Source organism: Filicampus tigris, chromosome 16 (assembly GCF_054856515.1).
Source record: "Filicampus tigris isolate MCC_2025a chromosome 16, RoL_Ftig_1.0, whole genome shotgun sequence".
NCBI lineage: Eukaryota > Metazoa > Chordata > Actinopteri > Syngnathiformes > Syngnathidae > Filicampus > Filicampus tigris.
This window is the reverse complement of record NC_141232.1, coordinates 8,822,956-8,847,770: the sequence shown is the minus strand read 5'-3', so window position 1 is coordinate 8,847,770 and position 24,815 is coordinate 8,822,956. Positions and strand designations below refer to the sequence as shown.

General features: G+C 45.4%; 3 protein-coding genes across 6 annotated transcripts in view; 1 reads left to right on the top strand and 2 right to left on the bottom strand.

Annotated features, from left to right (window-relative positions):
* Positions 1-1,121: 1,121 nt before the first annotated feature.
* LOC147134544 (zona pellucida sperm-binding protein 3-like) lies at positions 1,122-4,850 on the bottom strand. Of its 2 annotated transcripts, none has more exons than XM_086056367.1 (10): positions 4,429-4,850; positions 3,837-3,952; positions 3,666-3,769; positions 3,429-3,603; positions 2,401-2,518; positions 2,244-2,326; positions 1,788-1,945; positions 1,566-1,721; positions 1,388-1,501; positions 1,122-1,307 (listed from the first exon to the last, which is right to left on the bottom strand). In XM_086056367.1, exons 1-10 carry the CDS (start codon positions 4,771-4,773, stop codon positions 1,144-1,146), a joined length of 1,533 nt encoding a protein of 510 aa, XP_085912493.1. In that variant the 5' UTR covers positions 4,774-4,850; the 3' UTR covers positions 1,122-1,143. The 2 variants fall into 2 exon arrangements, with proteins under 2 accessions (XP_085912493.1, XP_085912494.1); XM_086056368.1 differs by having other exon boundaries at positions 1,406-1,501.
* Positions 4,851-6,108: 1,258 nt separating this feature from the next.
* LOC147134543 (uncharacterized) lies at positions 6,109-7,622 on the top strand. Its single transcript, XM_086054972.1, has 4 exons — positions 6,109-6,195; positions 6,284-6,631; positions 6,882-6,988; positions 7,087-7,622. Exons 1-4 carry the CDS (start codon positions 6,132-6,134, stop codon positions 7,291-7,293), a joined length of 726 nt encoding a protein of 241 aa, XP_085911098.1. The 5' UTR covers positions 6,109-6,131; the 3' UTR covers positions 7,294-7,622.
* Positions 7,623-8,344: 722 nt separating this feature from the next.
* Positions 8,345-24,815, bottom strand: part of tnrc6c1 (trinucleotide repeat containing adaptor 6C1) — a 35,072-nt gene continuing 18,601 nt past the window's right edge. For 2 of the 3 annotated variants that reach the window (XM_086054969.1, XM_086054971.1), the window contains 17 exons: positions 21,730-24,231; positions 20,376-20,570; positions 19,955-20,121; positions 19,785-19,862; positions 19,321-19,539; positions 18,767-18,907; positions 18,536-18,655; positions 18,298-18,381; positions 17,910-18,150; positions 17,662-17,823; positions 17,401-17,577; positions 17,112-17,261; positions 16,721-16,831; positions 15,919-16,137; positions 15,003-15,076; positions 14,773-14,912; positions 8,345-14,676 (listed from right to left, as the gene is read on the bottom strand). In XM_086054969.1, the coding sequence (XP_085911095.1) occupies positions 14,301-14,676; positions 14,773-14,912; positions 15,003-15,076; positions 15,919-16,137; positions 16,721-16,831; positions 17,112-17,261; positions 17,401-17,577; positions 17,662-17,823; positions 17,910-18,150; positions 18,298-18,381; positions 18,536-18,655; positions 18,767-18,907; positions 19,321-19,539; positions 19,785-19,862; positions 19,955-20,121; positions 20,376-20,570; positions 21,730-24,231 (5,156 nt within the window). In that variant the 3' untranslated portion in view covers positions 8,345-14,300. The remainder of the gene's footprint in view (positions 14,677-14,772; positions 14,913-15,002; positions 15,077-15,918; positions 16,138-16,720; positions 16,832-17,111; positions 17,262-17,400; positions 17,578-17,661; positions 17,824-17,909; positions 18,151-18,297; positions 18,382-18,535; positions 18,656-18,766; positions 18,908-19,320; positions 19,540-19,784; positions 19,863-19,954; positions 20,122-20,375; positions 20,571-21,729; positions 24,232-24,815) is intronic. The other variant, XM_086054970.1, reaches the window with a different exon arrangement.

Below are 24,815 nucleotides of genomic sequence, written 5' to 3'. Positions count from 1 at the left end.
CAAACTCAAAGTGACAGAGCAGATCTTTATCAAGTCTCGTCTTTCAGTAAGCTACTGCTGTTGTACTGGCCCTTAATAGCTTAAAGGCATACTGAATAAAGCATCCAGAATTGTGTTTCAGCACTTACCCATTCTCAATGAAAACATATCTGGGCAGAGAATGGATGTCGGGCTGCAGCGTGGCCACGCAGCTGCTCAGGAACACTCGCAGGCCCACGTAATGGCCCACAAGTGGCCCGGGGGACATGCCCAGAACGCCTCACCACATAGAATTGTTACCCCATATTTTTTGATTCACTAATCAAAGATACACTTATTCCAGATTTTTGGGGGGAACCCATCCCCCTTTAGTCACCATTTTCATGCTCAGGCCAAAGCACTTTCTGTGGCATTTTGGTACCAAGAAACCATGTTGAAATGCATTGAGGATCTTTACGGAACACTTTGCTGCCATGTTGTGGCATCGATGGGCAATCATAAGCCTTTATATTTATACAGCGATTTTCACCACCGGATTTAACCAACTGGCGCTAGTCAGAGCTCCTAAGATTTGAATTCTAATTTAACTGCCAACAAAAAATAAGCTACTAGTTGCTAGGACTCAGTCCTATAGGGTAATGAGCAGGTGCTTATTGGTCAGCCATTGTTGAAGCATGACTGTAAAAAAGCTCATGGGAGGAGGGGGAAGGAGTCCACTTGTAGTTTGAGTTCATAGTAACCAGACTCTCATTTTTTGTCAATGAAAAGTGAGGCACTTTTACCACTTGCCTAAATTCTTGGGGTGAATTATAATTGCCCTATAACCCAATGAAAAAGTAGACAGTTTTTGCAAAGTAGAAGTCATCAATCTCAAGCAAAACCTACCATGAATTGGGCACTCCTGAATAGAATTCGTAGTACTTCTACACAGGCTGTTCATAGGACTTAAAAAGGGAAAGTCAACCTCAAAACTCTACATTATGTTATATGCAGCCCTACTAGTCTAAACATGGCAGTGATTGTTTGTGGAATATGAGTCAAGCAATACAACCCACGTTTAAAGGGTTGAGGCACATGGAACATACAGTCAAGAAAATTTGTGTTGACTTCCCCTAAAAATAAAAAACATTTATCAGATAAAATCAAGTTTGATACATTTTATTGTCATCTCTTTAGGGCCTTTATGGAGTTGTCAGACTGTGGATCGGTTAAGTTGGAGACAGGGGTGACATCCACCTCCGGCCAAATGTCAACAATCTCAGTGGAGTTGTCATCTTGTCCACCTGGCACGGTGGGTGTTGGTACAGGATGTTCACTTTCGTCATCATCTGCAGCAGGAATTTAAAAAAAAAAAAAAAAAAAAGGGGGGGTGAGGACCAGTTTTCACATTACACTGCATCTAGCATACCTTTAAGCTCCATTTCACCTGTAGCGTCAACAAGGGGGGCGTCGTCCAAATCAGAGGTCAGGTCGTCATGCAGGTCTTCAGTGAACAGACCAGGAATTAATCCCTTCTCTGGTTCTAAAGCAGAGAAGAACGACTTTAGATGACAACCTCACATGGTGTTATCTAGAGCCACACTCACCGTTCAAGTAGTTGAGGCCACTCAGCCACTGGCTGCCGTACAGAGCAGGCCTGCTGATTTTTTGGAGCACCGGAGGCAGCTCCTCATCAGGAACAGTCCAACCTTTCTGCTTGGGGAGAACCAACATGGGACCCACTTTTGCTTGCTGTTCCCATGCTGGGGGAGGGAGAAGGGAGTCAACCAAACTGCTGTCAGGTGCCAGTTGGGGACATTTAAACATACCACTAGCAGGAGTTCTGCTCCTCCAACGAGATTCCTGTTCAGCTGGCTTGCTGAAACCACGAGGACCAAACTTGGCTGGCTTACTATGTTGTTGTCCGACTTCGCTCTGACTTTGACAATACCCACACAGGTAGTCGTTGCCGTCAGCTGAACGCCACCTGAAAACCAATGACAAATTCATACCACAGGTGGGCAAAGAGCAGCCCTCTCCTGCACCTAGCAGTTACATAGACTACCCCAATTGTTGCATTAACTAGAAATCCTTCCATAGAACTGGTTATTTATAATTGATTTTTATCTAGGATTTTGTAACAAAATTGGTCAATGTAACATGCATTATTTACCGATTGATCTGGCAAATCTGTCCATTTTAAAGTCAAGTGTGCCTGCAAAGGTTTTCCACCTCTGACTTGCGCATTGTCCAGCGGTATATATGAAATTAAACCAAACACTTGCCTCCCGTTGACAAAAGTGCATGCTTTGTTGGGTGCTTCTGTATCATGGACAGGCACTGCATTCATGAGGCATGTGATGTAAAGCTGTTGGGAAAAACGTGGACATTTCAAAGTATGAACCAAGTTTACATTTATATAAAAATAAATAAAAACCTCACCTCTCCTCTGTCTTCTTCATGGAATCTGAAGGCATCAATGACCAATTGCAGCTTGTCATCTTGTGTCCTCACTAGGAAGCGAGACTTTGAAGGTTGAAGCTTGGAATCCAACAAGCAACTGTTCAAGAAAAAATAAATAAAAAAGCCATACAAGAGCTTTTCATTTACATTTTAACTGCACAATGTCATTTTGCATAATTCAGTGCATTTCTACACTAGTCAAAATTGAATAAATCTTCTAAAAAGTGCCAATTATTGGTTTTGACCCAACAAGTTTGACTCCCGCGCTCAGCAAGTCAATTCCTACCGGTTCAAGCGACTGACTGAACCTTTGTGTAGTCTTACAAATCAAAGCTACTAGCTACCAGGTTATACAACCACACTAAGAATTTATCATTTTAAAAAAAGAACAACAAACCCCAGTATCTAAAACTAAGATTCAAAAGGAAGCCTTAAACCTGCAAGGCTTGTTTTCCCAGTTTAGAACTGTGGAAGTTAAACTGTGAAACTTAAAACATTGCTCGACCTAAATAAACTTCCATACTTTATCTAGCTTGCTAACAAACCTACATATAAATTATTGACTCTCCCCCTGAAAAAAAAACAAAAAAAAGGGTCAATCCCTCTCCATTTGTTTCTCTTGCTGATGTAGCCTGCTAGCAAAGTGATGGAAGATTGACTTATTTATCCAATTTTCAAAAACCTAAAAATTGTACAACATTACCATATAGCTTTTTAGTGAACAAAAAAAGCATGCTAGCTAACAGCAAAAACATGGCATTTATTAATTAAATCCACCCATTGCAGATTAAAAAAACCCAAAACCTTATAGGCTACCATTGCATCATAATCTTTGAACCAGGAAGTGGTCAGCTGACCGTCTCACAGCTTTTATTTTACTTAACCGCAAACCCAAAGTGACAGAGCAGATCTTTATCAAGTCTCGTCTTTCAGTAAGCTACTGCTGTTGTACTGGCCCTTAATAGTTTAAAGGCATACCGAATAAAGCATCCAGAATTGTGTCTTACCCATTCTCAATGAAAACATATCTGGGCAGAGAATGGATGTCGGGCTGCAGCGTGGCCACGCAGCTGCTCAGGAACACTCGCAGGCCCACGTGATGGCCCACTCTGACCGAGGCCTCGATGAAAATTGGCTCGCCCAAGTAGTACACGTTTGCGCCCCTCTCATACTGCCAGTCGTCTGCCAAGACATTTAAGAGCATATAAAAAGACAACCAAAATAGATGATGGAATAAAACGTACTTGTCATAATTCTGAGCTTAAAGTCCAGAGTTTCCACTGCAGCTTGTGTAGACATGAAGGGGATCCAGGTGGGTGTGAGGGAAGAACTGGACAGACTATAGCGTCTAAACACAACCACAACATTAGAACTACTTGATAGCAACATGTTGATACACACCTCAGTACACTCACCTTGCATAGTGACACTCTATTGGAACAACCGCCCCGTCCATTCGGATCAGGCCATCAGGAGAGGGCGCGGGAGTGTAGATGAGCAAGTTGGTGTAGACCAGCGACACGTCACTCATCTGTGGACACAACGTTGATCGACCAATCAGACGGAATGGGAATGACGGGGTGTCAAATATTGAGCTTTGAGACTTCATTCGAGAGATTAGGAACCAAGTACCAGATGATGCAAAGGCACTCTTGGAGTAGTTTAATCAAATTGGTCGCTTTTATGAAGCATCAACATGCCCACACACTCAATTTTTCACAAGACAGTGTAGCCTATAGTGTAAAATTGATTTCGGCGATCCAAAACAATACCCAAAGCAACCCCCTTAAATAAAATCCTGTGGTCCATTTTTTCCCATATCACTTTTTTTTTCTTTTTTTTTTTTTAAATCATTGCTGAAATAGTAAAAATAAATTAAGCAATTTTGTTTTAGATGAACAGTCTCAATTTTGATTGCCTATTAAAAATTCAGAGAATAAATGAAACAATGTTCATAATCATCAACCCATAGTGGTGTGCTGCAAGTTCCATTTCAGTGAATCTTACCCAGTATTTGGTGCCACAGTCCAGCAACCCTACGAGTATTCTGTACTCATGATCGGAAGATGGCGCAGCAGTGCAGAGGCCGTTATCGCGCTCCACTCCGAGGCGCACCTCATAACTGTGGACCGGCACCCCCACGCCAAACAGGTCGGCTTGGATCAAGATCTCCAGTGAGTCCGGGTGGCAGGTCACCAGGACCGTGTTGAGGGGCCGCCGCTGGTCCGCCGGAACCCGTTTGGGCTCCTTGTGGTGGTAAGCCGAGAGACTCTGTTGCGGGAACCGAAGGCCATGGCCGAGCAGCGAGGAGGTCACGCCTGACAAGAAGAAAACGAGGAGCAAAGCCGCCATTACCGAGGCCTTCTGGACACAAACACTCCTCCCGCACCAAAAACCTGCCAGCTTGAACAACAGTTTTCTGGGTATCTTTTTATTGGACAGCTAGTCAGGTGACCTCAGAAGTGCACACCTGAGTCCCATTACCCACTAAGGGCGCACGCACGCATGCACACGCACACTCAGACTACTTGACTTGAAACGACACTCCGGACAATGTGATAGCTAGCTATGGATAGACAACATTAAACACTGTGTAAAACATGTGTCAAACTCTTTTTAACTCATGGGCTAAAAACAGCCTAATTTGGTGTCAAATCATGACTATAAATAAAGCACATCATTCAAGTAATGAAAAGCAATATAATTACATTAGTAGAGTAGTACACAAGAATTATGAATGACACATAATTTACAAAACATTTAAAATAAGTTAACTTCTATGTGTGCATCAGAAGTGATCGCAGTCAACGCAAATGTCTTCAGGATATAACAAAAGAAATTGGCCTTGCCGTTCCAATACCTTTGGGGGGGAATTTATGTAGAAAGTTGTCTTATTTTTTGTCTTTCTTTTTTGGGCGTGCTTGAAAAATAAAATACTAGTCTTACTACTTCACGAACCTATACCCTTGGAAATGATGGCAAACTATCTTCAAAGTCAAATGTTTTTAAACGGAAAATCAACCCAAACACATTTTTTTTTTCAAGAATATGTTCCCAGCAGTCCCACTAGTTGAAACACGGCATTCTGATTAATTTTGCGTTTGTGGAATATGAGTTAAGCAGCAAAATCCAGCACTTTTTAGCCATCTCAGGGGGCGGCCATTTTGTCATTTCTGGCGACTGAAAATGACATCATAACTGCTCAGGGCTCAGGTAACGACCAATCACGGCTCAGCTTCCGAAAACAGGTCATCCCTGATTGGTCGTGAACTGAGCCCCCGAGTAGTTGTGATGTTGTTTTCAATCGACAGAAGTGACAAAATGGCCGCCTCATGAGATGGTTAAAAACTGGTGGATTAACTCTTATTCCACAAACGCAATATTAATCAGAATGCCTTGTTTCAACTAGTGGGCCTGGATAGAACATATTCTTGAGAAAAAATATGTTTGGGTTGACTTCCACTTAAAGGAATCAGAAGGAACAGAATTACTCAGCTTTTGTTGTTAGAAACGTCCACACAATTTCCCGCTAAATCGTCTGAAGCGTTCAAACAAGGGCGAAACCCAGTCAAAATATTGAACGTGCACACTAGTAAGAAGAAACGTCTGCTTGCGGCTGTGATGTTTCTTCCTGTTTGCGGTGAAGAACAACAAATAAAGTGAGTCCAGGAAATGGTAGGAGGCTCTTTGTGGCTGAGCTTCAGTGTAAAATGTTGAAGGCCAACATGAAGACCGGCATTGTGTTCATTGTTATCGCTCTTTGGCTCTTGAAGGGTAAGAATGACACTTATCCTAAGTTGAATTTCAGAATTTTTACTCATTTAAATGTTTTTTCTTTTTTTTTTTTTTTGCGTGTTTGCAGTCAATGCCGACGTGAGCTTCATGCAGCTGTCCGAGAAGCAGTCTCTGGAGCTCTCGTGCCCCACCCAGCAGGACCGCGACGGCCTGACAAGTCTCCACCTGTACCACCGACGGGGCCCCACTCAGACCACCCTGCTGTCCCTGACTCGGGGGGGCGAGGGTGAACTCAGGCTGGACCCCGACTACAAGAAACGCCTGCGGCTGTCCGGAGGGCTCAACTCCTCACGGGTCAAGCTTGTCCTGTCGCACTTGGACATAGGGGACTCGGGGCTGTATGTGTGTGAAAACCGAGACAACGGCTCACAGCGCGTATTCAACACTCAGGTCTTCTTGCTGGTTGACGCCTCAGGTAAGAAAATAACTTCCGGGGAGTGTAACGCTGCTTGATGTCAGTGAACTTCAATCGTCACCATGTGATCATTTCTACTTATGCCGACTTCAGCTTCTGAAAATATCCTAATGATCGCCCCAATGTTTAGGATTTGAATCGTTTTCGTCTCCATGCATAGACACTCACTATAGAGAAAAGTATACTGGCGATGAACATACTTTTTTCTTTTATACTATTGCGTCATTTTTCACTGCGTGTGTTTGTGCAGGGAAGCCATGTCAATGCTCTCCAAGCTACCCCCCTCTGCTCATGACCATCTTTTCAGCGACGGGCCTCATTGTGATCATGCTCTTTTGGCTCGCCATGGGAGAATGTGTGAGTAGGCCCCAAAAAAAACGAAAAAAAAAAAAAAATATATTAAAAAAAAGGCAACGGGACTTCTGTAGTTGATCAACCTGTGAAATGTGTTTTAGGTGAAGGCAAGGCGTCCTCCTCCCACAGGGCCAGCTGCCGTTCCCATTTATGAGGAAATGACCAGGAAGCAGCAAAACACCAGCGTCCCCCCCAACAAGCAGGAAGCCCTGGAGGAGGTCACCTCGCCATTGTATGCAAACACAACCGTGAGACAAACGCAAGACAACTACTACGCCTGCCCCAGACAGATCACCCTCAGAGCTTGAACGGAAATCCCACACAACAAAGCAACAATTTTTTTGCATCCGTGTCGTTTTTTGTTTTTTTTTTGCCTCACAGTCAACATATGGCCCACCAAGATTTAGTCATTCTTTCCTGAAAGTGATGAATTAAAATGGCTATAATTTTACTCTTTGCATTCATTAATCTAATTACATAATTTAGCACTTGATTTATTGTAAATAATAGAAATAATAAAGAAAACAATAGCAATGTTAAATCAAACGTATAAATTCACTCCAAACATGTTTTAAATGTAATTAGTTATTGAATATTTTAATTGTATTAAAACACAATTACAATTTACTTCGACAAAGCACTACATTTGTCTAAATAAAGCTCCTCAACCAACTTCCTTGGCACACGAAATGCCACAAAATTGCTTGTAAGAAGGGTATTGTTTATAACTAGTGTACAAACTATATTATACAAAGTACCAATAGGTCAGTGATACAGGGAAAGTTAGCATAAAATATTATGGATAACTTCTTTAATATTATGACAATAACATGTATGCATATTAGAACACAATATATTATCCTATGTGTAGTTAGGATTTAATGTGGTATTTTTGAAAATTCCAGAAAAACAAATCATTTTCAATTTTTTTTTATCAGGATATCTCTATTAAGTGGTCTAGCATAAAAAAAAATCTCTCATTGACTAATAACTTAACTCAACATTGACTGTGCAACAAGAGGGAATAAAAAGTTTGGGTTTCCTGTATGGGGATCTCCTCTTGTATATTTTAAGCATTATTTCACTTATTAGAATTATTTGGTGTGGTTTATGTGGTGTACACTATGATTTGCTGAAGTGATCACTTGAAAATGTAACGACAGTACCCAAGACATAACTGTCAGTTTGAAAATAGGTTGGTGACCCTGATTCATTCTTCAATAAACCTATGATGCAATTTTTTGGAATTTGGAAGCCACATGTCTAAAAAGTCCGCATCCTGGATTCAAACCGCCCAACCTCAGAACTGTGAAGCAGACATGCTGAATTGAAAACTCCGCACGACAAAACAAAGAGCACTTTTTGTTTTTCTTAAACAGCCGAGAAAAAATTGCTATTTTATTAATATCTGAAAGAAGCTCCATAATTCATGAAAACATTTGTTTTTCGGTGCATGTTGTTTGAACAATCACATTCTATGAGGAGAAAGATATACAGAGAGAAAAATCAAAATAAAACATTACAAGCCACTGACTTTGAAAATCAATAAATCTCAGTACAGACATTTTTTTTTTCTTAATATCCCCCCCAAAAAAGCAGCCCTAATTCCAAACACCCACTGACCCCCCTGCCCTCCCTCTCCCATGAAAAATAAAAGCCCCACAAAAACCTTGAGGGTGACAGGCTGGAATCCCACAGTGCTAAAGAGTGAGACGCTCATTGGTTTTTAGGAATACACAGCATGGCGATGTAACGCTAGGTCGATCGGAATCAGGGGACAAACACATCAAAATGAACAATATACATACTGGACCCCCACCCCCCACCCCCACCCCAAATAAAACCCCTGCAATAAACCAGCCACGCCAGTGTAGGCCATGAAATCACCATCCTCTGCTCCTCCAACACTTGTGCATAGTTTCGTGTTCCTTTACAACCAGCTCCTCGTTTTCACAAACATTCTCGCTGTGCGAACAAATGTTCCGCAAAAACTCATCCTTTTATGAGCCGCACACACACACACACACACACACACACACACAGAAAAAAAGAGAAGGTAAGAGAATAATGCACGACGCTCCTGATTCAGTCAGGATGGGACCTCAAGATAAACTAAACAGCATTTTGCATCTTATTCACTGTCTTTTTTTTTTTTTAAACAATCCACATTTTGTTTTGAAATGTAAAGCAATTTTAATATATAGATTTTATATAGATATATATAAAGCACTCCATATTCATTTAAAGTCCATTATTTGGTTATTATGTAACTGCTACGGATTTCAAAACGACAGGTATTTGCTCCTCCTTCTCAAATCCATAACTTTCAGTGCTTAGTTGATTCGTAATAATATTCGTCATCAAAATGTACATTAAAATGATGTGGAGTTGGTACTCTGGAACCCTGGCCTTCCTGAGACGAGATCCACTTTTTCATGTGTGCAAGATAGTGAGCAATTGTCTTTTTTTTTTTTTTCCTTTTTGTTGTTTCTTGTTTTTTTTGTTTTGTTTTGTATAAAGTCAAAAATATAGAGAATCAACATTAAACATACAGGCTTTCAGAAACACAGAAGGAAACAACACTGTTCGATCCCAGAGTTCTTAAAGTAACACGAGAAATCTTCATTCTGTGTTGCACTTTGAAAAATGGAAGCATTTGTCCTCTTTTTGTTTTTATCCTTTTTTGTTTTTAACCCCCTCCCCCTGACATTCCCATCGTTTAATTCTTTTGGAACTATAGAAGGAAACAAAAGTGTTTTGTAAACTGTCAGTGGCCTGGCGGGTACAATGAAATGAGTGTGAGAAGAAAGACAGAGAAAAAAAAAAAAGGTAGGCACCTCAGACAGCAGAAGTCCTTCTACCCCCCAAACATCTATGGCCACAGGTCTGTCAAATACTTTTTTTTTTGTCCTTTTTCATTTTATGCATCTTAATTTTTTTTGTCTTTATTTTTTTCTTTTAGATTTATATGAGGTGTACCAGAAATGTCCCAGGAATGGTGCCAACAAAAGCTATTTTCAAATTAGCATCCTCCTCTGCCAGAAATTGTCAAATATATTTTTTTGTTATACCAGTCCTGGAACCTTTCTGACACTCCCTAATCAGAAAAATGGTGCAATACTCACATACGACCCATACTTTCCTTGGATTATTGTCCACAATGAAAGCCACTAAAGGTAGATATACATGACATTAAAAACAAAAACAACACACGCACACGTATTCTTTTAGTCCTTGAGTAAACACGTACACGTGAACTGTCCCCCTTCGGTACTTGTGTCATGTCGTTGGGTTTAGCTGGATGAGGACACTCAGTGCAACGCTAGAGAGGCTAAAGTCACAACAATACTGAGTTTGACAAGAAACGAACTAAATGGCCGACGCGCTCGCACTTACGTACAGTACAAGCAGCCTTGTGCAAACACTCCCACACGACGCACACGCGCGCGCGCGCGCACACACACGTTTGTTTTGCCTTTTCAAAATCAATCCTTTTCAACATTTCTTGAATTGGAAACAAGAATAACCAGGAAAAGAGTTCACATTACATTATTGGCGCTTCTTTTGATTCAAGTATTTGTTTTCATTATTTTTGTATTCCGTTTGATATGTTTATGATCTCGTCGATGTTAGGGAAGGTACATGGGGCCACACACGTATACACACACACACACACACATATGCCCGTGATGTGTATGAACTACCATGTGCATATTCAAACCCAGGCATTTGTTGAAAGTAGGGGTAGGGAACCCTGTGAGAATTTTTCTCAGCCATGTAATTCTATAAACAAATAAAACCTCTTAGAAAAAGCCCAAAAAATGCACAATAATAAACATTGGTTCAATCATACGTTTTTTTTTTTTTCATCTTAAATCTCATATAACTCCTTGGAGGAATTTTATAAAAACTGAAAAGGTTGCCCACCCCTGCTTTAAATAGAGATTTGCTTAGTCAACTCTTCTTTTTTGGGACACAGACTCTTGTCTGCTCAATGATTGAGACGCTTTTTTTCTTTTTGTTCCAGTCGCCGTTGAGTTCGTGCAACTTTTCATAAAAACAAAAAAAAGGAGGTGGGGGGGGGGGTTGTAACAGAGGAGCGCATTTGACCTCCGACACAAGCGGGGGATATGGTGGGAAAAAAGGGGGCGGGACCCTCAGTGCTGGTGCCGTGCCGAGAATTCCAGGGCACATCTGAGACCCGACCCCGAGTACCGGTCACCCGGTCCGACCGTCCCGCTCTGAGTCCAGTTCCTTGAATCAAGTCCAGTGTGGAGTAAACGCACATTTAAAAAACAAATAAAAAAACAAAACAGGCATTAGTGATTGATTTGTTGAATGACAAGTCTAAAAAGTGACGCTGGAAGAGTGGAACACACAAAAAAAAAAGAAAAAAGGAAAGAAAATTACATTTAAGACTTGGTACCGAACTTGAGATGTGTTCCTTTTTCAAGCTGGCGCCACCCTCAGGTTGGAGGCCGCAATTGCTCCAACGTGAGCTTTGAGGTGACGGCTTGCAGAAAAACAGGAGACGCCTCAGATTTGGAGTGCACAGCTCTAAAACATAAAGATCCTGTTTTTTTGGTTTTTTAAAAGAGATGTACCCGATGTGGCCCATAAACAGTGCACAGACACATAACTGCCTCCTCCTCCTCCTGATGGTGAAAAAAAAGCAGCATGGCCTCCTCCTCCTCCTCCTCCCACCATGCGTTGAGAAGGCGTCGTCACATGATCATGATATTTGGATGTCAGTTGGCACGAGACTCAAGAAGGTTCCCAAGCGCGAGTGGGCGTCCAGGTGGTCTTTTTGACGGGAAGCTGCCTTGGTAGTAAAGATGGCGAGTGGAGTGGTGATGTTTGGCAGACGGGAAGGGGGGAGGGGCTGTGTGTGGTGGTGGGTGGGCGTGTGGATGGCTGCGAGTTCACACCTCCTTGTTCTTTGCATAGAAATGGAAGGCTGCGTCTCAGTGGAGGTGGCTCCAAGTGGAACTGAGTGCTCCCAGAGGTGAAACATAAAGCACCAGTGTGTGTCGGAGTGTGCGTGCGTGTCGTATGCTGAGGGAGACCCCACCCGCCGAACCCCGCCCCCTCTACCTCCCCCCACATCCAAGCTGGACGGACACAGGAAGCGGGCTCACGCGTTTACAAGTCGTCCGTTTTGATGAGAGCGAGGGGCTGAACACTGCATAAAGCCATGATATCAATCAGCAATGATAAAAACAGTAACAGCATACATCAACAATAACAATGTGATTTAAAAAAACAAACCAAAACCAAAAAACGCCTCCATCGCAGATTGGAAGTGGGGGTTGCTGAGGGCAGCAGTAGTAGTAGTAGTAATAATAGTAGTAGTAGTAGAATAGTAGTAGTACACTGAATACACGTGGGCTGCTCTCGGCCCGGAGGAAGAGGAGGGAAAGCGGGTGCGGCGGCGGTGGGCGGGGCGGGGGGGAGTTGGGTTCTGCTTGCAGAAGGCGGCGCCCTGCAAGCAGGCAGGCACTCAGCGGCCACGCCGGCTGGCCTCCACTGACGCGAGTACAACACGCCTCTCCTGGAACCAAGGCTTTAAAAAAAAAAAAAAAAAAAAAAAAAAAAAAATGGCGAGGAAGTTGAGGGTGTGTGTGTGACTCCCGGCCCCCTCCCACCATTATCATCCCTTCAGTTGCGTTCACTTTGCTACCATGTTCATTCTGGGCCCCACCCGGAGCGAAGCGAAATCTTCACGTCCGTGTTAAGTTTGAAGCCACTGAGCACGGTCGGTCACTTTCCATGCCAGCGTTGCTTCTCCTTTCGCCATCAGGGCATTGAAGGGTGCGGGTGGGCGGGGTCAGTGGGGCACAGTGGATGCGGGACGCTCCTGTTAAGTGCTATGCCAGACCAGGCCTTTCACATGGACTTCATTCATTTTGGGCAAAATGAGAAGAAGAAGGAAAAAAAAAAAAAAGAAAATAAAAACAGGCTCCTTTCATTTTGGTTTGATGCCTTCTTTCTCCACACATTCACGCACGCGCACACACACACCTGCTGCGAAGTGCTTTAAGTGAATGTCCTTGGATATCAGACAGACAAGCTTGCTACTCTCCAGAGCTCAAACACACGCGTACACACACTCGCAGTCAGAGGGGGTGAGGGGATTTAGTGGCAGTTATAGTCTGGGGTGCTGCAGGTCGTGGTTCTCCTCTCGCTCAGTTGGGAGCATGGACGGTACAGTCTTGATGTGGCTTATATTGCACGTCGCTTGAAATGGTTTTGTGACAAAGGGGGTGGGGGCGGCTGGCGCGGCGGCACCGAGCGCACACCTTTTTTCATCTTCCTGTCTTGAGGTGCAGTGGAAGGGTCAGCGACCAAACTGCCAGTTGAAGTGCATCCAAGTGTTTTTGTTTTTTTTTCTTCTTGTCGTTACAGCTCCACGGTAATAGCAGTGGTTCATTTTATCAGTCCGTCACATCTACCCAAATATCGCCACCCCCCTTCGGTGAACACGTCTGAATAAAAACTTTTTCTTTTTTTTTTTTTTTTTTTTTTTACATTTCTTTGCAATGGTTCAAGAAAGAAAACAAAACGCACTACAAAAATAAATGGCTTGAACAAGGCGAACAGAGTTGCATCATTCCCTTTGAGAGCGTTTGTGTGGGGCTCTTTACTGTTTGTAGACTGTGTGGAGCTGTGGTTGCTTCCGTGAGGCCGCAGCAGCGTGTACTCTCCGCTCGACTTTGACTGGCTCAGTGATAAGGGGGGTGTGCAAGGGTCCGTACGCTTCTTCACCGAGTTACGGGGCGGGTGAGGGAAGCAGGGCGGGAACGAGGTTAAGGCCAATATTAGTGCTGAGAGTCCAGAACAGCCGAAGAGTACAACCGGCGCACTGATTGACGTTTTTTTTTTTTTTGTTTTTTTTTTTTTTTTTTTTACATAACTTTGGGAATGACGCCTTCTCGCGGGTCTCTGAGGTGCGGTATGATTGCCTCGGAAAGGCAGAGAGGGATTAAGCAGAGTTAAAGATGGCAGCTCGTCACCGCGCCGGTACATGTCCACGTTTCACTCGCGTGTAAAAAGTGTTTTTTTCTTTAAATGAATGATGAAAGACATCTTCCTGTGTCTCCAAGTGTAAAAGCTCAAAGCTGCGACTTTTCACTTCGCAGAACTGCGACTTGACGAAAAAAACAACAACACAAAAAAAAAACCAAAGGAGCAGAGGAAGGTGACGAGGCGGAGCGGCGAGGATATGGACTCGTGTCGCCTTCTCCTTCACCTTCATTGGTTACTCCCGTGCTGATTATCTCCATATTGATTTTGCAAGGTTTTTGCTGCGTTGTCCTTACATGGACTCCCCGCTCAGCAGGTCTCCAGGCAGCAGCGTATTGATTGGGCTGGGACTCCCCATCACCCGTCCCTCCTCTCCACTAGGGGGCCCCCACAGGCTGGAATACTGCTGCACGCCGCCCCACAGCAGCTCCCCGCCCGCTTTTGTGCCGCCGGAACCTCCGCCGCCGTTGTTGTTGTTGTTCCAGTGGGGCGCGTGGCCGATGGCGTGGGAGGCTGCCGACCCGGAGCCGCCCATCCTCGTCTGATTGCCGCCCGGAGTGGCCTGCCAGCTGGTCGTCCCGCCGAGCGACTGGCCCTGTGCAAAGAAGCGATTCACTTCCTCTTCTCCGGCGAACTCTGCCAGAATGGTGGTGTTCCCAAGCACGCACCTGCACAAAGACACAAGGAGGCACACGAATGAAAAAAAAAAAAAAAAAAAGGCATCACCCTGAGGACTGATGGCCTCGGAGCTGACAAAGACATACATGTGTAGGGACTTCTGAGCCTTGGCAGCTTCGTCCTTGGAGCTGTAGCGCACCACAGCGTTGCCCTGTGTCAGGTTGAGGTGGAATGTGATGAGCGGGCCGTGTTGCATGCAGAGCGTACGCAGAGTCGAACCGTCAATCTGCCGCAGAGAGGGTGAGGTCAACAGTGCAGCATGACCGCAAGAGTGCGTCGAGTGCTCACAGGCTCAGGCGATGCAGGGGATGCTTACCTGTGGGGTAAGGTTTCTCAGAACCAACCAGCTACTGGTCCTGGTAGAGCTGTCTGTACTCCACGTGGTGCCTGCTGCAGAAGGAGAGTGGAAGGTCTGTTAATGAACAGAATGAACCAACGGTACGGTAAATGTTGCTTATGGGTTCAGTTTCATGAGATAGTCAGAGTTAATGCGGTCAAAGTTGACGTGCAGTGAAGAACGCACTAATGCGGTTTGGAGTGGATGGGTTTTCTGGAAACAAACGAGTCAGTGTGAATGGATTTTTTTTTTTTCCTACTCAGTTTGAAATATTCCGTTTTTAAAAAGCCCGACTACGTGTGGACAAGGCCTTAAAGTTCCGGGAAGTCAAGCCAAAATAATTCTTTACAATATGTTCTATGCAGCGCCACTAGTCTAAATTTGATATTCAGATTAATATCGCGTTTGTAGAATATGAGTTCGGCATTAAAATCCACCTGTTTTTATCCATCTCACAGGGCGGACATTTTGTCACTTGCTGTCGACTTAAAAGGACAACATAGTTGCTCAGGGCTCAGGTAACCACCAATCACGGCTCAGCTTCAGAAAACAGCTGAGCTGTGATTGGTGGGTTACCTGAGCAACTGTGATGTCATTTTCAGTCGACAGAAAGTGACAAAATGGCCGCCCGCTGAGATGAATAAAAACAGGTGGATTTTGCTTATTAACTCACTAGTGGGAGCGCGTACAACATATTGCCAAGAAAAGTTTGGGGTGGACTTCCCCCTTAAAGGTGAGGAGAAGGATCTTGTACTCAGTTCTCTGCTTGAACTATTGCCACTTCCAGGCTGTTGGGAATCTTATCATTAAAATTAAAATAAAATAAATAAATACAAAAACACAATCAAGTTTCTTTTTTTTTTTTTGTATTTGTTAACCATAATATGCAACCTACCCGTGGTATAAGAGCTGCTCCAGCCTTGGGACAGACCCAGAGAGTTGCCCCCCCACGTTGAGGACGGCTTGGTGTTTGTGAGGCCGGGCGGCGGGCGGGAGGGGGCTGTGGAGCTGCTTCGGGGTCCCTGTGGAACCTTCCACATGTCATGGGAAAGAGAGGCCTGACTGTGGGAGATGGGACCGGGGGACCAAGTGGATTTCATCTCTGACAGTTTACCTGGATGGACAAAAAGATTTGTGCGACAGGACCAAAAGGAATAAGCCAAAGGAAAAGCTCACCAGAATCACAGGAGCACAAGCGCCACAATCATAGTTCAGCACATCCTCAAAATATCTCCCTGCATCTGGTTCTGAGCTCCCTAATTTATTTACGCCACATGTTTCCATGTGGTTAGCCAACTTTAGCTTGCACTAGATGTATTCGACCTGCTTACTCATCTTTCATGCAAATGAAAATCTTTTTTCAGTGCCTTGATCAGTCGAACAGACCAGCAGGTTAAATGTCAGGGTAAAGACAAGTTATGCTGTCCTGTTTTCCCATGCACAAGTAGGAGGGAGGGTCACCAACACCACAGGGAAGGTTGTGCACTGCAGGAGAGGCGAGCTGTCGGAATGAAACTCGAATGAGTCCTATGTAATCAGGTGAAATGACTCGACAGGCAGTCTGGGGGTGCTCTCCAGTGGACGGTGGGGTTCATGTTACAGGGAGGGAAAGGATAGTTTGGATTTGCAGTCGTTTAGCCAACCGCAATAGAGGGAGGAGGGGGGTGGGGGTGGGGGGTTATCGGTGAGCCGTGTACCTGTTTGGTCTGTCTCCGGGGACGACAGACTGAATGAGCTAGTGTAGGCACTGACTGACCAATCAGAGGAGGGAGGCAGAGCCTCGTTCTGAGATGAAGTGGGGGAAGAGCCTGAGGCGATGGCGGCGCACGAGCAAACAGACAAAAACAAAGAGGGGAAAGCAGCGGAGAGAAAATGGCAGAAAAGAAAAATGCACAAGGAATGATAAGATTAAGAACAGAAGAGAATTAAAGAGTATAAACAATGACGGGGAGAAGCTGTTTTAAGCAGAGAAATGGACAACAAAAGAGTAACGAAGCGGACTCTGGCGGCAGCGCTTGCAATATTCGAATCAAAAGGTTGATTTTGTACCAATCCCAACGATAGCACGGCGTTCGGCTCAACTCTCACCTGCACTTCTGTCTCGCAGCAGGTAGCGGTTGACATCTTGGATGTTGGTGTTGATGGTGGGACCGCTCGGGACACTGCCCGGCGTCATGTTGGGGTCTGTCTCTGGGTCGATATTCTGGAGACCCTTCCAGGGTACGCCTGGGCAGAACTCTGCAAAATGTCAAGGTAGCAAATGATCAGCAGTTCGCAACAGTGAAATGCCAAAGTAACATTTGTTTTCTTTTGTAATAGGAATTTCATAGCAAGTCAAGCTGCGACAACAGCGGCGCAGGAAGAGTACCGATCGTACCCGGTGGCCAGTTGATGTTCGTCCCATTGGCCATTTTGTCACTGCTGCCCTTCCCCTGGCCCCAGCTGTCTGGGGGCACGAGTGGGCTGGTGGGAGACTCAGAGCTGGACATCAGGTTATAGGGGCTGTAAGAGTCCTCCAGCTGAGGAGGCTTACCAGGGGGGCCCAGGGTGGTACCTGAAATGTGCAAACAACATGTTCGCTTGACTCAAACGCGGACCGTGACAGAGTTTGCCAAGTTTGCTTTTCACAATTCCTCACCATGTTTGCTAAGGTTGGCCTCCAAGGGAGACGAGCTTCCAGAGAGGCTTTCCATAGAGTTGGCGTGCGTCCACTGTGACAGGCGCGACTGGGGCTGGGGGGGCTCCTTCATAGACATGCCCACCTCCATGCAGTTTACATTCATGTTTGGATTCAGTCCAGCTGCGGAGCAAGACACAATTGCTTTGAATCCATTTCAAGGATTAGCGCACCCTTGTGCGTTTCGCACAGCAAGTCAAATCACTCACAGAGCGAATAGGGGCTGTAGGTGTTTTGAGAAGACTGCGGCTCTTTGGTCTGCAGGTCAGGGAGGCCCGGAGCCTGGGCGTGGCCTGGAAATGAATCGAGGGTGGATTTGGTCCCGCCGTGATGTAGGCCCGTGTGGGAGTGGGGAGGCTGCTGTTGTTGCTGCTTCATTAGCAGAGCCTGGGCCAGCTGACGCTGGTGCTGTTGGATCTGCTGCTGCATGTTATTGATTGTACGTGCGACCTGGAATCATCACGGTGGCAATTTATGAATATGTTCTTTCCCCCTTCCCTTGCTTCTAACAACTAAACCACCTGAGCTGTTCACATGGACAATGTGGACGCATTTTAGGAACGGACAGAGAAACGTGGCAGTAAAGTTCAAACTTACTTGCTGCTCTTGTTGTCGAATGGGTCCAGAAACGTTGCGCTGCGCCTGTAACATCTGCTGCTGAATTTGTAAACGCTGGTAAGCCTGTGAAAAGTTAGCCGTATGCCCAGTTTTACTCTCATGCGAACGGATAGCCAAAATGCAAGCCGGTGACACGTTTAGCATTAAAGAAATACTTGTGGGTAATACCCGCTTTGGGGACACAAGGCAAACTGAGACGAGTCAGAATGACACTCACCATTTGCAGCTGGTAGAGTTGATTCAGAAGGGTCATATGTTGAGGATTTATTGGCGAGGTTAAAAGTGCAGGATTCAGACCAATATTTTTTGCTGCAAACTGTAAGAGCTGTGCTTGAACCTGTGGAACAACAACATCACATGAAAAAAAAAACCTGGTTACTGGAGGTCCATTGCACCCTGATCGGTGTAGTGACGGCGAGCTTGTTTCCAAATGTTTCTGTGCCTTTACCTGAGGGGAGAGAAACTGAGGCACTTGAGCGCGGAGACTAGGCTGAGAGGAGCCGAGAGGCGGCACTGGCGGCTGAGGAGGCGGCTGAGGCATGGCCCGGGCTTGTGCTGCTCCACCACCAAACATTCCACTCTGCATTTGCTGAACAAATAATGCATTAACATTTCACATTATCTGAAAAACTCGGCTTCGCTTCCACAACAAGGAGGCTCGTTTGACGGCTCATTGGAGAAATCCAAAATAATTTGCACAGCCAAATTCAAATACCATATTTGTTGTACATCTTTGGTGAATCGTTCAACTGTTGTATTTTTCAGGAAGAGAATCGTATCCAAGGACCAAAGTAATCTAATAGAACAGTCTTTGAATTGAAATATACTTTTTTCCACATTCATTCCTGGATTTTACTCAAGTAAATAACGGTTCAAAGCTTTGTAAAAAAAAATAAAATATGTATATATAGAAAAGACACCATTGCAAGACTCAAGAAAAAAAAATGCCAGCAGGTGGTATCAGCAATTCAAATCAAGCAGTTTTGTGGTCGCCTGACTTACTTTATCCATGAAGGCTGAGCGGGGATCCGTGGAGGGTTCTTTGGAGAGAAGTGGAGGTCGAGGACAGCCCATGGGTTTGTTGATAAGCCCGTTGTTGTAGTCGTGTCCGGCCATCCCCATCCCCCGTTTGTCCAGTTCGGTCTTCTTCTCCAGCAGGGCACTCATGGCCTGGTCCAGATTCATGTTGGTGCTCTTTAAAGCCTCCTCTGCCGGATCCCGCTGATGAACACATCACAAGGCACGGGAAAATATAAGAAAGTGGTTTAACTTTCATTCTAATAAATAAAATCATTCTTCAGTTCATTTTCAAACTCTTATCACTAGAGTCCCAAAGCCATGCTTTTCCAAAAACAAAAATCACACAATAGTGTTTCTCATTTTGTGAATTTTCTCACGCATTCATGTGCGAGTGGGTGAAAGCATAATGGGTCTCCAAAACAAAAAAAACAAAGACATTAAATCACCGGGAAGCCCATGTCTGTCAGCTGTTTGATGAGACGATTCATAATCCAGGTATCTTCTGGCTTCCCTGGAACCTTGACCTGGAATGACAGACCATGACAGTAAATGAATAAAAAACTAACAAGTACACACTTTATTATATTGTAGATTGTTTCTGAATATGTCTCCATGCCTTTTGTGGGATCTTTTTGGGTGCATTTCCCCAAGAGTTAGTGGAGGAGTTGCTCTCCTGGGAAGCAGTGCTGTTCCACATGTCTCCGTCCTCTGCATCCCACTGACCTCCGGAGAGGATCAACTCCTCACCTCCGCCTCCCCATCCATCTTGCATAGGTTTGGCGGCTGGGGGTGAAAAAACGGGCATGTTCAAAAGGGCCATTGTCCTTGGCTACAGTTGCCACATTTAATACCTTACAATATTGGTTGGCCACTAGGGGTCAGGATAGGTTTGTGAAACACATTGAGTGTCCTGCTTCCAAAGGAAATACGGATGACCTTGACTCACCTTGAGAGTACTCTCCAGCGAGAACAATAACAACATGCAGTACATTATTTCATCCGTTTTTCCACACAGTCACATTTGGTGAACAATTTACCGGGTTTGCAAGAACCAGCTGTCATCGCTGGGTTCCCCCTACTGTAGTTGTCTGGGTTGCCATCGCCCCAGCCCGTGGGACCCACAGTTGGCTTTCCCCAGGCAGATGTACCGTTGTCCACGTTGACTGCTGAATGCGTAGTGTCCCCCCAAGAGCTTTCTGGTTTAGTGTGGGAGCTGGGTAGTTCTCCCCAGCCTGGTGGACAATGAAAAATAATAGACAATAAACAGATCTTCTGCGGTGGGAAATGGTTTTATTGATTACGTTATGTATTCACTTTTTTTTTTTTTTTTTTTTCCCTCATTCTGTGGTAAGTCGCTTAACACCTATAGTTGATACCGTAAACCAATTTATCTTTTATCACTTTAGCCATGCAGGGAGCAATAAAGCAGCGTTTGGCTTAATAGGATAGTTGACAGGAGGGAAAGATGGCCCTTTAAGAATTGGCACAGCCTGGTAAGTCTTGGCATGACAGATGCAGTATCACCTGCGTGCCTGTCGCAGTGCCAGGCGGAGTTTAGTGCAGGAAGAGAGCATGACCTGAAGGCTGCTTAATTTTCAGTTTGACAGACCCAAGCCCCATATTGATTCAAACAAAGGCAATAAAAAAAAAAAAAAAGGGAATCCTTTCTGCCCTTGGAGTTTAAAACAGTGATGAGCTATACATTTATACAACACATCTGGCTCAGTTTCGGTCATTACGTGGTTTTCCATTTACTGCAGCCATGGAGAGAGAATGTAGAATCAAGTGCAGAACGGCAGGGGGCATCTGTCCCAACAGGATTGATCTCAAGATTTTCTCTCCAACTACTGACAGATGGCAGCGCCATATAATCGCACACTTCCGATATCACGGGCAAATTATTTGTGGCGATTTTCATTTTTCACAAGGCGCTTTTGTAAACACCAATCCTGTATTTCCTTTGGCTACCCCAAGGTTATTCAGACGAACATGCCTGATATTGTGAAATGTGAGCAGCTTCGCAGAGAGATTGGACAGCACTGCTCATCTCATTTGGATAGCTAATTAGATGTAAATCCAAAAAGGGCAGCGAGGTCAAGATTTTACCTTTAAGTCCATCAACAGATTGGAGCTTAACAGTGCGCTGCCCTAACTAACTAACCAGCTTTTCGGTTGACACATCTACTTTAAACGGTAAATTAAAAGAGCATCTGGGGAAAAGCATAATAAGTTCAACTAAAGCCACGATCAATGATTTCTCTTTAAGTCAGTAACACGGAGTGTAATGTAGTGTTTGTAAACCACGCATTTGGTTAAGAAAACAGAATGGGAGTTATTTTGGAATGTTTTCCCCGCCTATACACGACAATATAAATGATTACGTCGCCTTACCTTGAGTTATCATGGGGCCCCTGTTGTGAGACGACCCCGACTGGTGTTGCAAAACAGGATCCATGGTGGGTCCGGGGTTTTGGGAATTTTGGGCATGATTCTGTAAAGGTGCAGGTGGTCCTTGATAAGTGTGATTGTGAGAGTGGGGATGGCTGCTGCTGGGGCCGATGGGGTTATTGCCTCCAGTAGTAGCTTTAGCTTGAGACATTCCTGGATTGTTTCTGTCCCACAGGTTGACGGATTTGTTATAGGTACCAGGATCACCCCAGGCGGAGGTCCCATCATCGATCTCCATCTTGCGTCGGATTGAGGGTGGTGACGGCTCTTCCCAACCGGTAGGTTCAGCAGAGGATTCCTGCTTGCTGCCGTTCCAGCCCTGCTTCACAGAGCCTGAGCCACTCCAAGAGCTGATACCCCCTCCGATGCTACCACTGGGTCCATCCTGAGATTTGCCGACCCAGCCCTGGGAAGGCCCACTGGGACGCGGACTAACAGGCTCTCCCCAGCCCGCTTTGCCTCCAGTACCTGACATCCCTTGGCCCGATGAAGGCATCCCCCAGCCTCGAGTAGTTTCCTTCCAGCCCCCAGTTTCTCCCTCCCAGGCAGAGTTGGGTGGATTCTTTTTCCTCTCTTCGGGTTCTCCCCAGTCATTTGCAGAGTTGCTCACTCCACTATTGCCCCAGTTGTGGGATGCTTTAGGTTGCTCTCCCCAGTTTTGGGTTGTTGGCTTGCTATGAGAATCCTCCCACCCTGTTGTTGATCTCTCTTCTCCCCAAGACTGACCACTATTCTTGGTGATAGCGGAGGTGGGAACTCCTTTCGGTAGGTTCCCCCAGCCACCTGGACCGCTTGGGGGCTTAATGGTGTTGGGTTGATCTCCCCAGCCAGAGCTGGGCTGGGTGCTAGCAGCTGTATTTCCTCCCCAACCTGAAGCTCCCTGAGAAGCAGGCACCTCATTTTTGCTCCCAGTGTCAGTTCTTTGCGGGGGACCCATGTTAGTATTAGAAGGCCCCTGCGCATCAGGACCAGTTTGAGAGTCCCAGGATTCAGTGGCAATGTCATTCTTGGTTTTAGTATTGTCCATGTCCCACGATGTGTGCTGGCGAACGGGGGTCTGTCCCCATCCAGTATTACATAACACCCGAGGGTCAAGATCCTGGGCAGGCAACAGAGGAGCAGGGGTATCTCTGGATGAACAGTGTTTGGATCTGGGATGTCCTTCCATGCTGTCGCTGCTTCCCTCACTGGCAGCAGTTGTGCTCACAGCTCTGTTCCAAGAAGTAGTCTGTGTGTCCTGGGGAGGAGAGCTGGGGCCATCCCAGCTTCCTTGGGCATCTTCAGTTTGCTTCTTGCCCCAGTCCCCACTGGACTGTTCACCCCAGCCTCCAGGATTTCCTGACCCACTTCCACCCTGGCCCCAGCCAGAGTCCCAGCCAGACGACTCTTTCGATGACGGTGCCTTCGAGTCGCCATCAATTCCCCATACAGAAGTATTATCCTCTCCGTTGACCTGCTTGGCCCCTGATGACTGTTGACCCATTGCACCCAGGCCTACGGATGCATTGCCCCAACTAGGCAAGTGGCGGGTGGGACTAGGTTGTTCCTGCTTATTCATGTGATTTGGTCCATCAGTTTTAAGGTTCTGAGGTTCTGAACTGAAAGACACATTCGTGGATGGCGAAGGGTGTGACTCTGATGCATCAGAGGTCATTATGCTACCCCAGGCACTGCCAATACCCGAGGAGTTACTGTTAGTGTTGGCTCCAGTATAGGTGCTGGTCTGGGATGATGGGGGGCCAGTAGGATTACAGAAGTTTGGTGTAGATTGAGGGGGTGAAATGATGTTGGCACCCCCTGAGCTGCCTGCCCCTGCTGCACCCGCATCATGGCCCAACACAGGCCACGCAGATGGATTAGCATTAGGGTTCAAGTTCAAGTTCAAGTTACAGTTGGTGTTGGAGGATGATGAAGAGCCCCAACCTCTGCTGCTCCCACCTCCCGCTGGACTGTCATTTTTCACTTCACTGCCCACTGAGGACTGAGATGGTCCAGACCCAGAGCCCCAGCGATTGGCTGCAACCTGGCTTGAGTGCATGTTGGTTCCAGTATGATTGGCAGGGCTGAGTCCAGTGTTGGCCTTACTGCTTAGGTGGTTGACAGGGAAATGGCCTGTCTGGCTATTGGCCCCTGTGGCCATACTCGTACAACACCAACCACTATTATTACTAGTACTACTACTACTGTTACTACTGGTACTACAAGTGCTACTGTTGCTGGTCAAGTGACCAGGGTCAGACTCCAAAGAGCATCTTCCTTGAGGGGCCTTAGTCTGGCTAAGAGTAATAGAAGGCCAAGCCTCTGTGTCCTTCTGGTCAATGATCAGTTGATCTCTGCAACTTGTATTAGTGGAAGTTGCAGCACTTGTGGCACTCCTGTCACCTGGCAGGTGTCCCCAAAGGGGATTATCATACTGGGCTCCCTGGCGGCTCTGTAGGGGCAGTTCTGTATGGAAGGAAATAAACAGAAGAATAAAAATGTGCATGAGAAAGGTGGCTGAGGAAGGTGTTTCAAGTTAGGTACGTCATCACACCCACATAGAACCTGAAATACCATGGCAACGTAACGAGTCCGTTTCTATTCTTAATCGCAAGCTCTGTAACTGAAACACACGTTAACCGTTAGAAGAATCACTGACGGTTAACCACACATTCCATATTGCCCGCACCAAAAACAGCTTTCACGCGTTTCAAAACAAATTATTACTAAAATGTTTGTCAATGTTCTATACATACAGAATATACACAATTTTACCAATCACATTAAAAACATCTGATCAATTGTCTGTTTTCCTTTTTCAAAATGACAGTGGTAATTATATTTCATATAAATAGCAAATCTATTTCAATGAAGTTGTGGAGACTTCCACCTCAGCCGAGACGAAGACAATACTGTATGAACATATTTTTCACTTGATACTCGACGTGCAAATGCATAGACGCTGGTAATTAATTACTGAAGTGTTACAGAAATGATCTGTGGCACTAGCCAGAAAGCTGTGGCATCCTTAACCTCTTTTCACCAGTCAG

Bases quoted from the DNA above. Each gene is read 5' to 3' on its own strand.
- LOC147134543 (XM_086054972.1), top strand. From the start codon at position 6,132: ATGTTGAAGGCCAACATGAAGACCGGCATTGTGTTCATTGTTATCGCT. The intron at 6,632-6,881 runs GTAAGAAAATAA...GTGTTTGTGCAG, and splicing joins CTTGCTGGTTGACGCCTCAG to GGAAGCCATGTCAATGCTCT. The intron at 6,989-7,086 runs GTGAGTAGGCCC...AATGTGTTTTAG, and splicing joins GGCTCGCCATGGGAGAATGT to GTGAAGGCAAGGCGTCCTCC.
- LOC147134544 (XM_086056367.1), bottom strand. From the start codon at position 4,773: ATGGCGGCTTTGCTCCTCGTTTTCTTCTTGTCAGGCGTGACCTCCTCG. The intron at 3,770-3,836 runs GTGAGTGTACTG...GGTTGTGTTTAG, and splicing joins ATAGAGTGTCACTATGCAAG to ACGCTATAGTCTGTCCAGTT. The intron at 1,308-1,387 runs GTATGCTAGATG...TTCCTGCTGCAG, and splicing joins AGGTGAAATGGAGCTTAAAG to ATGATGACGAAAGTGAACAT.